This window comes from Pinus tabuliformis, chromosome 6 (genome assembly GCF_031772625.1).
Source record: "Pinus tabuliformis cultivar Carrire ecotype Pingquan chromosome 6, CPIR1, whole genome shotgun sequence".
NCBI classification, from domain to species: Eukaryota; Viridiplantae; Streptophyta; class Pinopsida; order Pinales; family Pinaceae; genus Pinus; species Pinus tabuliformis.
The window spans coordinates 358281197-358295557 of record NC_142292.1 but is presented as its reverse complement, the minus strand read 5'-3'; the positions used below and the strand labels follow the sequence as shown (position 1 = coordinate 358295557).

Genomic DNA, 14361 nt, shown 5'->3' with positions numbered 1-14361 from the left:
AGGCATAACACTAAAACCCACCATTTTGACAATCGAGTCATACTCTGGATGGGGCTCCTACTCCAAACATTGTGATTTCTAATTATGACTTCTTATTGCGAAGACCCTCTGAATGTTGGTGGGTCCAACAACATCAACAATCTCATAATTGGAATAGATATGGCTGCAAAGGATATGAAATTAGACCAGTTGGTGGGAGATGATAGGCTACCATTTTGTCATATTTTTGCTAAAAAAGATTCCCCTTTTTCTTTCAATATATATTCAATTTTCCTTCTTATATTGTGCATATGACTCATTTCCTCATCCCTATTATGATTTTCCTCGAAGGCATATAATTAAAATTTTATCTCATATTTTATTTAATGGTTAATTATTAAGGTGTACTTTGATATTTTTTACATGTTTGTACATAAAATTTTATGACTACACATAAGCTTTGCTAACCTAATAATTGTGGTGATGCTCACGTATAGGTGTATCTCTAAGTGAACACACAGGTTCAACTCTAATTAAAAAATTTAGGCATATATCTAGGTTAGTGTATCAACAATATATGTGCAAGGGATAACCCTCAAACTTTCTCATCATCTAAATGGGATAGTTCTCATTAGATCAATCATCATCACATTATCGAGAAGGTTCATTCATTGAGAATCTCTTTAGAAAGAGCTATGAGAATCTTTTTATATGCCCCCATGGTTATGCATCAACTTGATCACCAATTCAAGGTATCTCTTGGTTTCTTAACCATGTGATGCTTTCGATGTCATTAGAAACTCGGAACAACCCATGAGTTGCAAATTGAAGCGGAATATACCAACTAGCATAGAGGATTTTAATAACCTAGTTAGTCAAATAATGAAACTAATGGATTTTTGTTGAAACCACTTGTGTTACATATCCAATTAGAACTATAATTGTTTTAAAATTGTGTATGTTTGTCTCAAACTATAATCGAGTTTTGAGGGGTGTTTCCACTCTATTTGTGGAGATGGAAAGCTAATATATATAATCCTTTCAGACTAGAGGTTGTTAGTATTGGCATATATGTAAAATAACTCTAACAATAATACAATAACTAGCCCATTTTCATTTCTATGTTAATATTTGGAGTTTATATGTGGTTCATGACATAATTCTATCTTGGATAGGTCAAACATTCGGGGGGGGCGCCACTCATGGTAAGGTTTTGTGAAATTGGTACCTATACATACTTATAACTTATTTTTATGTTAATATGGATTAACTATTTTTATGTCATTGGTTATTTTTTTGGGTGTGTGTTAGTTTATGCTTCAAGATTTTTGTATGTTGTGCCATGGAATCATGAGATTCTTGATTTCTCTTAGTAAATAGAGTTGAGTGGGGGAATTCATGGGCATAGTTCCCAATGGATTCATCATCTGAGTTGCCATCAACTAGGTTATGGGTGTATAATATTGTTGACTTCTTCTTGATATAGGCACCTGTTTATAATTTATTTTGTTTACTTTATACATTAAGTAGACTAGTTTGCATGGTATTAGGTTTGATAAAAGCAAATTTCCCTCTTTGTGTATATTAAATCGAGTGCCTCACAATATCATATGTGACTCTTGGTTGACAATTAAATGATTGCATAGTATGAGTGTTCCTAAACAATAAGAAAACACATATAAGTACTATCATATTGTTATACAAGAGGAGGTTTTAGTTTTCCTCAAAAAGTATTGATATATGCTAGTTTTCTTTAATTTATATTAAATAGAATTCAAGTGAAAGGGACATGTCTAGCCAAATATAAGTTTATAACTCCTCATATTTCTTTGCATATGGTCTTATCTAATATCAGATGGCCATAGAAGTTGAAAAAAGAACATCTAAATCGAGTTGTGCATTTTAAAGAGTTGCCTAAGGATGAAAAGTAGTCATGAAATATATTGTTCATGTTTAAATATGTGCATGTTAATATATACATCCAATCACTTCAACAAATTATTGAGCTTTTCAAACATCTATTTGTCCATGATAAGAATGCATTTCAAATTTTTTGTTTGACTTGAATATGGCATTAAAATATCAAATTAAAAGTACAATTATTGCCATAATTTGTAGTATTTTTATGTTTAGCGTCTTTATACATAACACCTTTCCTCTTTTTAATTCTTTAGTTCCATGTGTTGGAACCATGATAATTGGAAATGTAGTATGACTCTCTAAGTGATTGCTTCTCATCTTTTTAATACTCTTCTTCATGTGAAGACCCCACAATCTTTATTCATAGAAGCAATGGTTCAAAACTCTCCTAGTATGAGCTATAAACCTTTACCATATGAGTTTATTAAAATATGTGTTTTCCTACCAATGTCATTCATATATTTTGAAACTATGTATTTAAACATTTTATCATAATAAAAAATATTTTTCATAAATTTAATAGTTATCTAAATTATTGTTGTTGTGATCAACTTTTATGCCATACATAGATAATTTTTTTCATTTTAACACTGGTAAAATTTAATGATATATATTAAGAAATAAAATGAAAAGAAACAACAACAAAAAAAAATAACATTTTATAGGAGAATTACAATCCATAAAGCCTTAGCCAAAGAAAAATTCAAAAAAAATATTTTTTTTTATTATTAAACTCAAGAAATTATAATATTTTAATTCAAAAATTATATTTTCTATATTATTAAGCTCAAAAAATTATAATATTTTGAAGCACACTTTGTGTATAAAGATTTATTCGTACTTTAAATGATTTTAAAAAATAATATAGATCTATATTACTATTCAAATTACTAAATATAAAAGATAATTAATAATAAATTAAAACACAAACTTATATGTGAAATCTTAAAACTAGAATGAATGTATACTTAATTTATATTATTATTATTATTAATATTTTATATTCCTGTAACATTGTTTTTGACATTTTGACATTATTTAAAAATCCATCTCACTATTTTTAATAAAATTAAAATAATTAAAAAATATCTTTTGTTTTTATTGAGATGATTAAATAGATATTAATAATGGAGAATTTTCTGCTACTATCTTTACAAACTGCTTACACCTACCTAAATTATATAATTCTGTGTTAAATTGTTGTATGTTACATCTAAAAACAACTTTCACCAAAGGATACCTTCGTGTAAAGACCAATAACTCTTCTTTACGGACTATAATGGTGCTCTAGTTTCCAATGAATCTTTTTTATTGAATAGGGTGGTGCTCTGCTTACCAATGAATCATCTCTTTTATGAAATAAAGTGGTGCCACGATTATGGTAAGGCCTTCATATATTAGGATGGTGCCATTGCATACCTCACATGCACATTTACTTGATTCTTAAAATTTATATATCCACTTTAGGGTACCATGGTGTCACGACATAGAGGCTTAGATTTAAACTATAAAAATCTCATAATCTTACTAAGATTTTATTTCTAACGTTAAGTAATGCATTTATGTGATTTGTAAAATACACTTATCCTTAATCTTTTTTTCCAAAGGAAAAAATCGAAACTTTTTATTAAGATTATAAAAAGTTTACATTGCATATGCATAAGCATCACTGTTTGCTCTGAAGGACTGTCAAAATTTGGATCTGTTCCTGTTTTGGTGCTGTAGCTGTCAATGGATGGCAAGCTGTCCTATGATCTTCTGTGCCCAAAAAATTTGCACAAAAACCAGTCTATGAAAAAACATCATGCTGTAAAGAAAACTGTCCAACCGGGTCTCCTCATGGGTGAGGAAAACAACCCGTAGCTGATAAAGGTTTTAACGGAGCCATTGTTTTGAGATATATATACACAGAAAAGATGATAGCAGCAAAAAATCAAAAAAAGGCCCTGCCAGAGATCAAGGCGGATGATAATATGGAGGCTGATCTGATCTTCTGATTTGGCCTTGATCTTCTTCTTCTATTTGCCAGCTGCCCAGAACCTGTTGAAGACCGTCTTTAGATAGCTTGTCTGCCAAATCATTTCTTTCCCTGTAAATATGACATATGGAAAAACTGTTAAACCTTGTTTTCAGTCTTTGAACCTCTCCCAGAATTTGAATTAAAAATTGATTGTTGCATGCACGTTGACCAGTTACCCATCTGATCACAATTTGTGAATCCCCAAAAATTTGAATAGAGAGGGTGTGCCTTTGAATGAGCCAGCATAAGAGATGTTTGAGAGCAAGTAATTCGGCAAAGTTGTTGGAGCCAGATCCTAAACCCACAGAAGCTTTTAAGGAGTGGGAGGGAGATTCATGGATGACAATTCCAGCTCCTGCTTTATTGTTTTGGGATGCACCATCAAAAAAAGCCCAAGGGATTCCTTCTACAATCTGAAGTTCAGGGACAATTCGATGGGAGGAAGAAACCTTTGGTTCAGGAATACTGGAGAAAATGGCAGCTCCCTGAGCTGCAGTGATTGCTACCGGAGTCTCTTTGTCCTGAAAGATACTTCTGTTTCTTGCTATCCAGATCCCCCAGCTAATGATGAGCGGGAGATTTCGAAGATTCCCATCCGGATGCTCATTCCACCACTTCTGCCAGACTTCTTAGACTTATCCTTAACTTACAGGCTTTCCCATTTATATATTGAAAAACCATGATGAAAACCATAACATTTTTATAAAAAAAAAATTATATTTAAATATTTAAATCCTAAATTACCGATTTTCTCAGTAAATTTCAAATGAATGCAAATTTAGAAAGTAATAAAATATTGGAAAAAAACAATGGCTCAAAGTTCTGTTGATCTTGGGAAACGACTTACTTAGCTGTAATAATAACTCTACAAAGCGGGAATATTGCCGAATGCCTTGTTTGTGTGTTTAGAGTGGACATGGACACTTAATTATGAAACGTTGGAACATAAAATGACAGATGGTTCCTCGAGAGAAGCCAAAAGTGCAATACATAGTTTTAAATTGAAAATCAGCCACATTGGTTAAGCAAACTGTACATGTAACTGTACCACATAACCGCGTAGAGGTCACAACACTCAGCGGAGGTTCATCGAGGACAACATACAAACCACACCCAGTAGAAGTCCATCGATGACAACATATATACAAACCAGCAGTTTTGATAGGAATTATATATTTACTATACCTGCTCGTCATAACACTTATAAATCCTTCAGCTGGTTTCAATTTCAAGCACCGCTTGAGAGTCGCCTGAATTTTGTGCATGCACTTCAGTTACGTTGCCTTCGCCCTCGAGAGGCTTTGCTTGACTTGTATCGTGACCTTCGCCTGCCACACCTTCAGTCCGATGACGTGCAAGGCTCTCTCCTATCTAGAGCAAACAATATCAAAAGGTCAGAAATTTTAACACCTATCACTACATCACTTTCAAACAGCTTTCAAGTTGCACGTTGAGAACATTAATAAATTTATACCTTTTTCCGCCCTGCCTTGGCTTTCCCAGCTATGAATGCTGCATCGAATATCTCATTTTCCCTCCCCTCATCTACCCATTTACGGCAATTATTAATCACTGCTCTGTCCAGCTCCTTCGCCATGCAATGGGCCAAGATGTTTGCAAGTAAACCTCTTAAGTGATCAGTTGCATTAACTGAACTAGATTCAGGATCCATTGTTTTCCATAGTTTATATAAGCTGATTTTTGCTGCGACTGCCGTCCAGTCCCTGGAGTCCTCCCGGCGCTCTATGGCGGCTGTTCCTTCTTCTCTTTCACACTGATGCATAAGCTGTCTCAGTGGACTTTTGATCTTCTTTTCCAGTAATTCGTTTGAGACGTTCCCGTTGGGTGGTCTGACACAGCCCCAAATCTTCTTAATGGTGTCAAATTCTGCGTCGGCTGTCAGACTTACCAAGTGGCCTTCAGGATCTAAACTATCAACAATATCCACGAAACGCCATGCTTGAGAGTAAGCTGCAAAAGAATCTTCGATTTCAACATAATTAGTCCCGTCAGAAAAATACATCATAAAATGTATCAACGAGACTGCTCTCATTTTCCATGAACTTTTTCCAACTTCGTGGAATTGTTTTCCTTCTTCTAGAGAGGTGGGAGCTTCATCTTCCACTGTCCCTGTTTGGTATGATCCCATTAAAGTGATCAACTCTGCACAGGAATCATTACCAATTTCAAAACCATTCTTCATGTTATTCTCTGTTTTCTTAAAGGCCGATAGATTTGCTATCCACAGGCTGCTGGCGACTTCTCCTGGCATTCGTATGATGTCCAAAGCTTCTTTGTATTGGTCAAATTTATCAGTCTCTGGTACTGATCCGTTCAAGCCAAACAATAGGCTCATTATGAAAGGCCTGATCTTTAGGAATGCAAGTTCCGATAAACACCAACAGGTTTTGCTCAGTAAAACTATAATTTTTTGAAGCAAAAACACCATGATAAATAATAAATAATGTAGCCTAAATGTTGTGATTAAATTCACAACGATAGTTTCTAATGGGGTTCTTTCAAGATTTCTTTTCCCACGAAACAATCCGGATGTTAAATGCGCATCCAGATCCTTTTTCATATCAACTATACTTCTTGTCCAGAAATCTTCCATGTGAAACAAGGACCGCACATCCCTGGGAAAGTATATAACGGCTGTGAACCATCTGAATAACATCACTATCCATCCTATAAGGATGAACACAAATTGCATCAAAAACATCATTGTACCAATGTTGTCCCATTCTTTTACGAACTCCTTCCACCAACAACCCCATGTAGCTACTAATAACACAAAGCAAACTGTGTTAAGAAGGACTGCAAATGAAATGAAAACTGATCTGGCCATGATATAGTCAGGTCGGGAAGCACGACACAGGATCCAACATTTGAGGACGTGATTCTCAATGTTGTCACACTCTTGTTTTTGCGGGCAATTGCAGCAACATGAGAGTGCTAACTGAACCTTTTGAGAGATGATCTTTCGAATGCTTTTACCTGCTATGACTGCGCAGCTCAAGAGTACAACCAACAATATGAGAGCTGTGAAGAGGGTCGCGTAGGAAACTGCGAACCATATCCTCTTAGCCGGTTGGTTTTCCGTAAAAAAAGTAGTCTTGAAATTCAGCTCCAGAAGGAAGTAAATCTCATTACCCATATGCCATATTACAAGTAATACCAACGCTCCAATACCGCCCCACACAGTTCCCAAACCCGAACGGACCACCCCAGGAAGTAAATAACTAATGAAAACACATATCATAACTCTTTTGCTCTCACTGAACACTGGATCGTCAAACAGAAGAAATAACTGGCTGTCTATTAAGTCATTGTCTGTTGAATTTACATTTATATTGAAATTGTCAATAAAACAGAGCAACTGAATAAAGATAGCGCTAATAACCAGAGATTCACCTGGGATCCAATAGGCTTTCCTCTTCAAAGCCTTGTAAACATCCCAAGAGAGCAGGATGGCAAATATAAGTGCGCATATGCAGGATACGATCAGATTTATGCTGATATCTCGAATAAAAGCATTGTATTCGCCCCCTGCGTATTCGCCCCCTTCGGTCATATTGAGATAGCCAATATTCGAACCTTTGCTCAGATTTCTGGTTTCCACCAAGGAAATATGGAATTTGTATTTTACGACACTACGTTGCCCTATTGGATTATAAATAGAGAGGAAGGTTTCAAGATGAAGACAGTCCGCATAGAAAACCAAAAAAGTGGTAGCGTACCATGTGCAAGCTGTATGTGGACAATAATGTGTAATCAGTACTGTTCATCAAAAGATGGGATAGAGCATGTCAGGGTTACGAAAAGAATAATGTGGAGCATCAGTGCTAACACTTGTAAATTTTTTGTAACATTCGTGTGATAAAAAGGATTGTCCATCGTATTGTAATATCTGTAAGCAAAGACTGTAATGTTTATGTTTTGTTTTTCACAACTGAATTTTTCTTAAACCAAAAATTAAACGCACAAATCATCTTAAACTTACACAAACAAACAAAAAATATTATATATTAAAATTATAAATTAATTAAAATATATATAAAAGTTAAAAACCTACATATATCATATATCATTATTAATAACCTAAAGCTCACTCCTGCAGAATACGACACTCCGAGCTAGCCAACCGTACAGTCGTGGCTACCTATCACGCTGTATCCATTGATGTTAACATGTTGTCCTCAAATAAAAAGGTATTTCTATAAGATGTCTCTTCATTTACGCTGAGTACGTTATCCCGAAAATTATATTTTTATTTTTTTTTAAATAATTAAAAAAATGAAATGCATAAAATTAATCTAATAATTTTGTTTATAATAAATTAAACATAAATTTAATATTGGTAGTCGAACTGTTTGTACAGTTCCTTTTCAGATAGTTTGATGAACTGCAACAAGTGTGATTAGGTAGGGATGTAATCGGCTAAGTGTTCTTTTTTGGTTATTAAATGGTAAAAGATTACATATATTTAGAAATATACATATTTTATTGAAAATATTTTAATGCAATACGAAAATTTTAAGATGGAGTATATCTACATATATGATGTGTAATTTTCTATTATAATATTACAATTCCATCCATCAACATATTTTAAATATTTACAAAACAAATATTAAAATTATATTAAAATTTCAAATATTTTACATGTATTTAGTCATAGTATGAATTTACTAATTTTACTGGTACATATTAAAAAAAGTACAATCCTATGACTACTATGTTATACTTGAATAAATATGAAATCTAAATTTTGAAATATATATTTTGAGATATATATATTTAAAATAAATATTAATTGATTAATAAATATCAGTGCACAAACGCAGGAGGCAATCAAATTGATGTTGTAACTTAGAAATCGGAGAACCACAGTAAAAACCATTTTTCCGTCAACGTTTCAAATCTCAATGGGGATCCATCATCAAGACTATTTTGAATGTTGATAGTAGAAGAGCTCAATTGCGAGATTTAAATAGTTATGAGGTGAGCAATTGAAGGTTTGCAGCTCTTCTTGCTATCTTCACCCTAAATTTTTCGAGTAAAATGATTTCACTCCATGTATCCCCTCTGCATAGGGAAATGATTCTAGATTTAAGACCTCTGTGGTTAATATCTTGTAACTTAGAAATCGGAGAACCCACAGTAAAAACCATTTTTTCGTCAACGTTTCAAATCCCAACAAGGATCCCTGATGAGGGATCCTTGTTGGGATTTGAAACATTGACGGAAAAATGGTTTCTACTGTGGGTTCTCCGATTTCTAAGTTCAGGGATCCTTGTTGGGATTTGAAACGTTGACGGAAAAATGGTTTTTATTGTGAGTTCTCTGATTTCTAAGTTACAAGATATTAACCACAGAGGTCTTAAATCCAGAATAAGATTGACGGTGAAATATTTATGAAAAGCCCTCTCTTCTCCGTCGGTCATCGTAGAAAACCAAAAAAGTTGGTGCGTAGTGTAAAACGAAATGAAATTGCGGGAAATCTTTAAAACGCAGAGGAAGCAGCTGGAATAACAAGTACTGTTATCTCCCTGCGTCACTGGCATATAACAACTCCCTAGCACACTGATATATGCTTTGTAATTGACCATTCTTAGGGCACTTTTGACTTTCATAGAAAGGAATGGAATTGTCTTCTTTAATTGTGTAGTATTAACTTTCGACTTCACCAAATGTTTTCTTTAATTGTGTAACATTCTTTCGACTTCACCAAATGTTTTCTTTAATTGTGTAACATTAACTTTCGACTTCACCAAAAATCTTGTTCGAAAGATGGATAGAAAATGTGAGGGTCAAAGAAAGAATATGGTGGATGGGTGCTAACACTTTTAAATATCTCTGTGACAAAAAGGATTATGCATTGTAGTTTAATATCTCCGAGGGGCCGCATATTATGTGCATAATTCTTCAAGAGGTCGCATATTATGTGCATATAAGATACATTATATGATTTTAGAATTAACGCGATTTTTATTATTATTATGAATTATTTGTCAACAAGCCAAAGTGTAAGTGCCGAGAGGTACAGTAGAACGAGCATTTCTTCCTACTAATTTTTATTTATTTTTTTAATTTGTTAATATTTTTTTCAAAGGTTAGTATCCTATAGTTATAAGTGAAAATTCCATGTGATAAAAGTTAATAAAGGAAAAATAATAACCAAGGTTGATAGAACAATTATTCCAAGCTGAATGTTGGGAAAAAACATAGTGATAGAGATCACTAGTGATTGATTAATGACTAAGGAAATTGGCATAAGCAATAACAAAGACTTTTGAAAGACAAAAAGGTATTTTGGCACGTCTATTGATGAAAATAATGGAAATTAGGAGAAAAGGGAGGTGAAAGGTCACATGTTGCATGTGAGGAAGAAAATGAAGAAAATAGAGGTCTTATGAATAAAAAGGCTTATGAGGATCAATACACAAACTTTTGTCCATTTAGTTTTGGAGCTCTATCTCTATTCTCCCTCTCTCTCATTCTTAGACACTTTTTGTTGGAGGACTCTGGGAGGGCGTAGCATACTTGGAGTTTTGGAGAAAGAAAGCAAATGAAGAGAAAGAAAACGAAAGAGGACATCACGATCAACAACTACAATGGATTTGGCTTGCAGGTACCAAGCTGCATGTATGTTTTCCTCACTAGTTTTGGCATGCACAACATATGCATGTGGTTTATTGGTCATGATCTGTCACTGGCATGGAAGATTACTTGGATTGACAGTGGATATGCCTAGCCTTTCCATTTCTTGGATAGCCATGGTGTTGTGGGTTTATTTATTTGTTTTTCTAGTTGGTTCTCATGTTTCCTTTAGCTTGGATTGAGTAATAGTTCCTAAAAGCCCTGGTTGGAAAAACACTCTAGAAACCATGCAACAACTTGGGTTGAGTTACTAGTTCTTGAAGCCTTGGTTGGAAAAACGCTTTGGAAGCCCTTAGTGGGTTGAGTTACTAGTCTTGGAAGCCCTAGTTGGAAAAACGATCTAAAAGCTCTAAATAAGTTATGGGTTGAGTTACCAATCTTGGAAGCCTTGGTTGGAACAAATGCTTTTGACCCCTGGACAGCTTGGGTAGAGAGCAATCTCATGATGGTTTTGTGATGTCCAGCTGTGAGGTGGAATCATTGTTTGATGGGTTGAGGTACTTGGCCTTTGGAAGCCCTGGATGGTTTTGTCTTGATGTGTTTTATGAGATCCCACATTCATGTCTGTGGCCTTTGGAAGCCCTGGATGGTTTTGGATTGATGTGTTTTATGAGATCCCACATTCATGTCTGGAATATCGCAAGAGAGTTTTGGCTCAGCCATGTCTATGGTCGCGTGGTTCGTGGAAGTCCCACAACTAGTTGGCCTTTGCATCATTAATAAGAGTTTATTTTCCCTTGATATTTCATGACTATTATATTGATTTATATGTGGATCATATGCCTATGATTTCCCTGGTATTTCCATAGCTATTATGCTGGTTATGAATATGTTTTATGACAATGGCTATGTATGGATCTCATCATGTTTTTACTTGTAAATGAATGAATGATGTATCTATGACCTAATAGATGATAATGCAGCTAATGAGATAGGAGAACAATGCTCCTTAGCGATTCTCAGATAAGTATGAGACCCCTATGCTTAGGTATGTTGTTTACACCTGTAGATTACATATTTGTGACAGGTTTGATGAAATGCCTGTCATGGCTAGTAGGGGTCCATTCAAGGGCTTGCTTAAGTAATTACATTTGTATCATCATTCCCTTGTTATATTTATGTTCTGAAGGTGTCATTCAATTCTGGGTAGTAACTTGGGATTTGGGCTTTAAAAAGCGGCTCAAATCCTGGGAATGTTGGCATAACACTGAGCAAAATAGTTCCTGGACCCTCGCATGCCATGCTGTGGGAGAATCCAAAGCCCTCTGGACACTGGAATTCACATAGCATGTGAGAGTCTGGGGGTTAAGTGGTCTAAATTCTTAGTGGGACCCAGGGGCTAGTTACCTGAAAGGTTGAGATGGATCCTAGGAGTCCTATTGTTGATGTGGAATGACTATATGGTGTGTTTTCATCAGTTCCACTTCATTAACATGATTTAGGAGGTCGAATCATATCATAGTAACTTCTCATCACATGTTTACCTTGGTTGTCCGATTACTTGTGTATATGTGGGAGGAGGGTATTACAGAGTGGTATCAAAACATGGTTCACCCCTCAGACTAGATGGGCGGTGTGTGCTGGTCATGCATTCATCTTGGCTTCACATGTGTTAGTCATCCTTGTGGTCTATATGCTTGTTGCACATGCATGGTGTGGGTCATGGTTGTAGTGGTGTCACCATGTGAAATAAGATGTTGTTGTCATGAAGTGTGTCGTCATGAGTGTATGGTTGGTTACATGATTGTTAATGCTTGCATATTGTCGATGTACATTTGTATGGTTGTTGTTGTCATGCATGAGGTCATCATATGTGTAGTTGACATAGTCATGCATGTATTATTAGACCCTAGCTAGAATTATGGTTACGTGGTTATATACTTATGAGTTATATTTTTGTATGTTGTTATGATTATGTTATACATGTATTACGTTGATTTGTTGATCTTGTAGATGAGATATCCTCCTCAAACTATGCTAAGGTACATTGGTTTATCTGACATGATATACCTTGCAGGAAGAATATCAAAATGACTAGCAATATGGTAGAGTATAGTTCTCGAGACTCTCCCTACAAATCAGATGAGCAGCGTGGTGTTGGGTACTCTTCTGATTTGGCAAACACATTGAGAAGCTTAAAGGAAGAAATAAGGAGTTGTAAGGAATATAATGATAGAATCATATGGCACAAGAGAAACTAGTAGAGGTAAATGTAGTGAAACTTCAGAGTTGGTCAGAATTGCAGTGATAGGGACCACTTTGGATCAACCATGAGAAAGAGGAAAAAACTAATGGGGCATATCGTAGTAGGTCTCATGGTGGTCATGGGTCAAATAGAGATGAAACTGTTAGAGATGGAAGATTGTTGGATACTCTAGATAGGAGAGGTGATAGACAAAGGTACTATTGTAGTTTTGGTTCTAACAGGCATGATGATTGACATCATTATCATCCTTACAGGAAGAGTGACAAAGAGTATTTTTCTGATGAGTTTAAGAAAGAAAAACAACCTACATTTGATGGAGAGATGATGAAATCATAGGATGCAGAGGCATAGTTTCTTTGTATGAGTAATTTCTTCAGTTTTCATGATTGTTTAGAGAACATGAAAGCCATAATAGCTACATTCAATCTCAGAGGTAAAGTAGACATTTGGTGGGAATATGTGAAGAATGTCACGAGTACACATGAGGAGGTCTTGACTTGGAATGAGTTCGAGTGACTATTCAAGAAGAAGTACCTATGAGAGAGATACTTTGATGATACGGAAAAATAATTCTATGAGCTAAAGATGGGATCAATGACAGACTAGGAGTACACTAATAAGTTCTTGGAGCTGCTAAGGTATGTGCCTTACCTCAAGGAGGAGAAGGGCAAGATTCATAGATTCACTAGTGGGTTACCAATGGAAGTCAAATACAAGATTGAGTTTGATAAACCTAGATCATTGGAGGAGGCCATATGAAAGCTAAAGCATCACTATGAACAACCAAAGTGTAGATCTAAGACTAAGACATATTGGAAACGTAATGAAAACTAAAAAGGAAAATGGGACAAGAAACAAATGAGACCTTAGGATTCAGGTAATAAAGAGAATGCAACCCAATCTATGAAGTTCAATGTGTCTGACAAAGGACATGGACATCAATATTAGTAAACATCTTAACATGATTTAGGAGGTTGAATCATATCATAGTAACTTCTCATCACATGTTTACTCTGGTTGGTCAGTTACTTAGGTAGATGTGGTAGAAGGGTGTTAATTTTTTTTTTCAAAAGTATAAAGGTGTGGCTATGACCTTGCGAAAGATCAAGCTTTAGGTCAAAGGTTTGGATACATTTTTTACTATTCATTGTAAATATTTCTAATTGTGTCAAGAGTCATAGAAATGATCCTTTATATCCCAAGAGGTTGAGTTAAGTAGGTCTAGGGTCAAGTCTTATAAATAATGCATGAGCATAGGTTGTATTTTCATGCCTTGTCATCATGGGCACATATTTGTAAGCAAGGAAAATTTTAGGGGCTAATATTTGCAAGTTGCATAATTTTCCATGCTTTTTCCAAAAAAAATATTCACGAATTTCAAATTTTTTCTAATATGATTCGCCCACATTTTATAGTACACCATTATTTTACCTAAAAAACTTCCAAAATATTATATCAACTAATATAAAATCATTGGAAATATAAATATTTCTACAAACCAAAAACTTTACAATTTGAATATTAGGGACTAATAAGATTTGCCAAAGTTTCTAAATTTTAAGATAAACTTCCA

General features: G+C 34.7%; 1 protein-coding gene across 1 annotated transcript; it reads right to left on the bottom strand.

The window, feature by feature from the left end:
- Positions 1-3841: 3841 nt before the first annotated feature.
- LOC149258791 (uncharacterized) lies at positions 3842-7544 on the bottom strand. The gene is made up of 3 exons (XM_089373162.1): positions 5394-7544; positions 5105-5290; positions 3842-3988 (listed from the first exon to the last, which is right to left on the bottom strand). The coding sequence occupies exons 1-2, from the start codon at positions 7491-7493 to the stop codon at positions 5132-5134; spliced, it is 2259 nt and encodes a 752-aa protein (XP_089229288.1). The 5' UTR covers positions 7494-7544; the 3' UTR covers positions 3842-3988; positions 5105-5131.
- Between the last annotated feature and the right edge of the window lie 6817 nt (positions 7545-14361).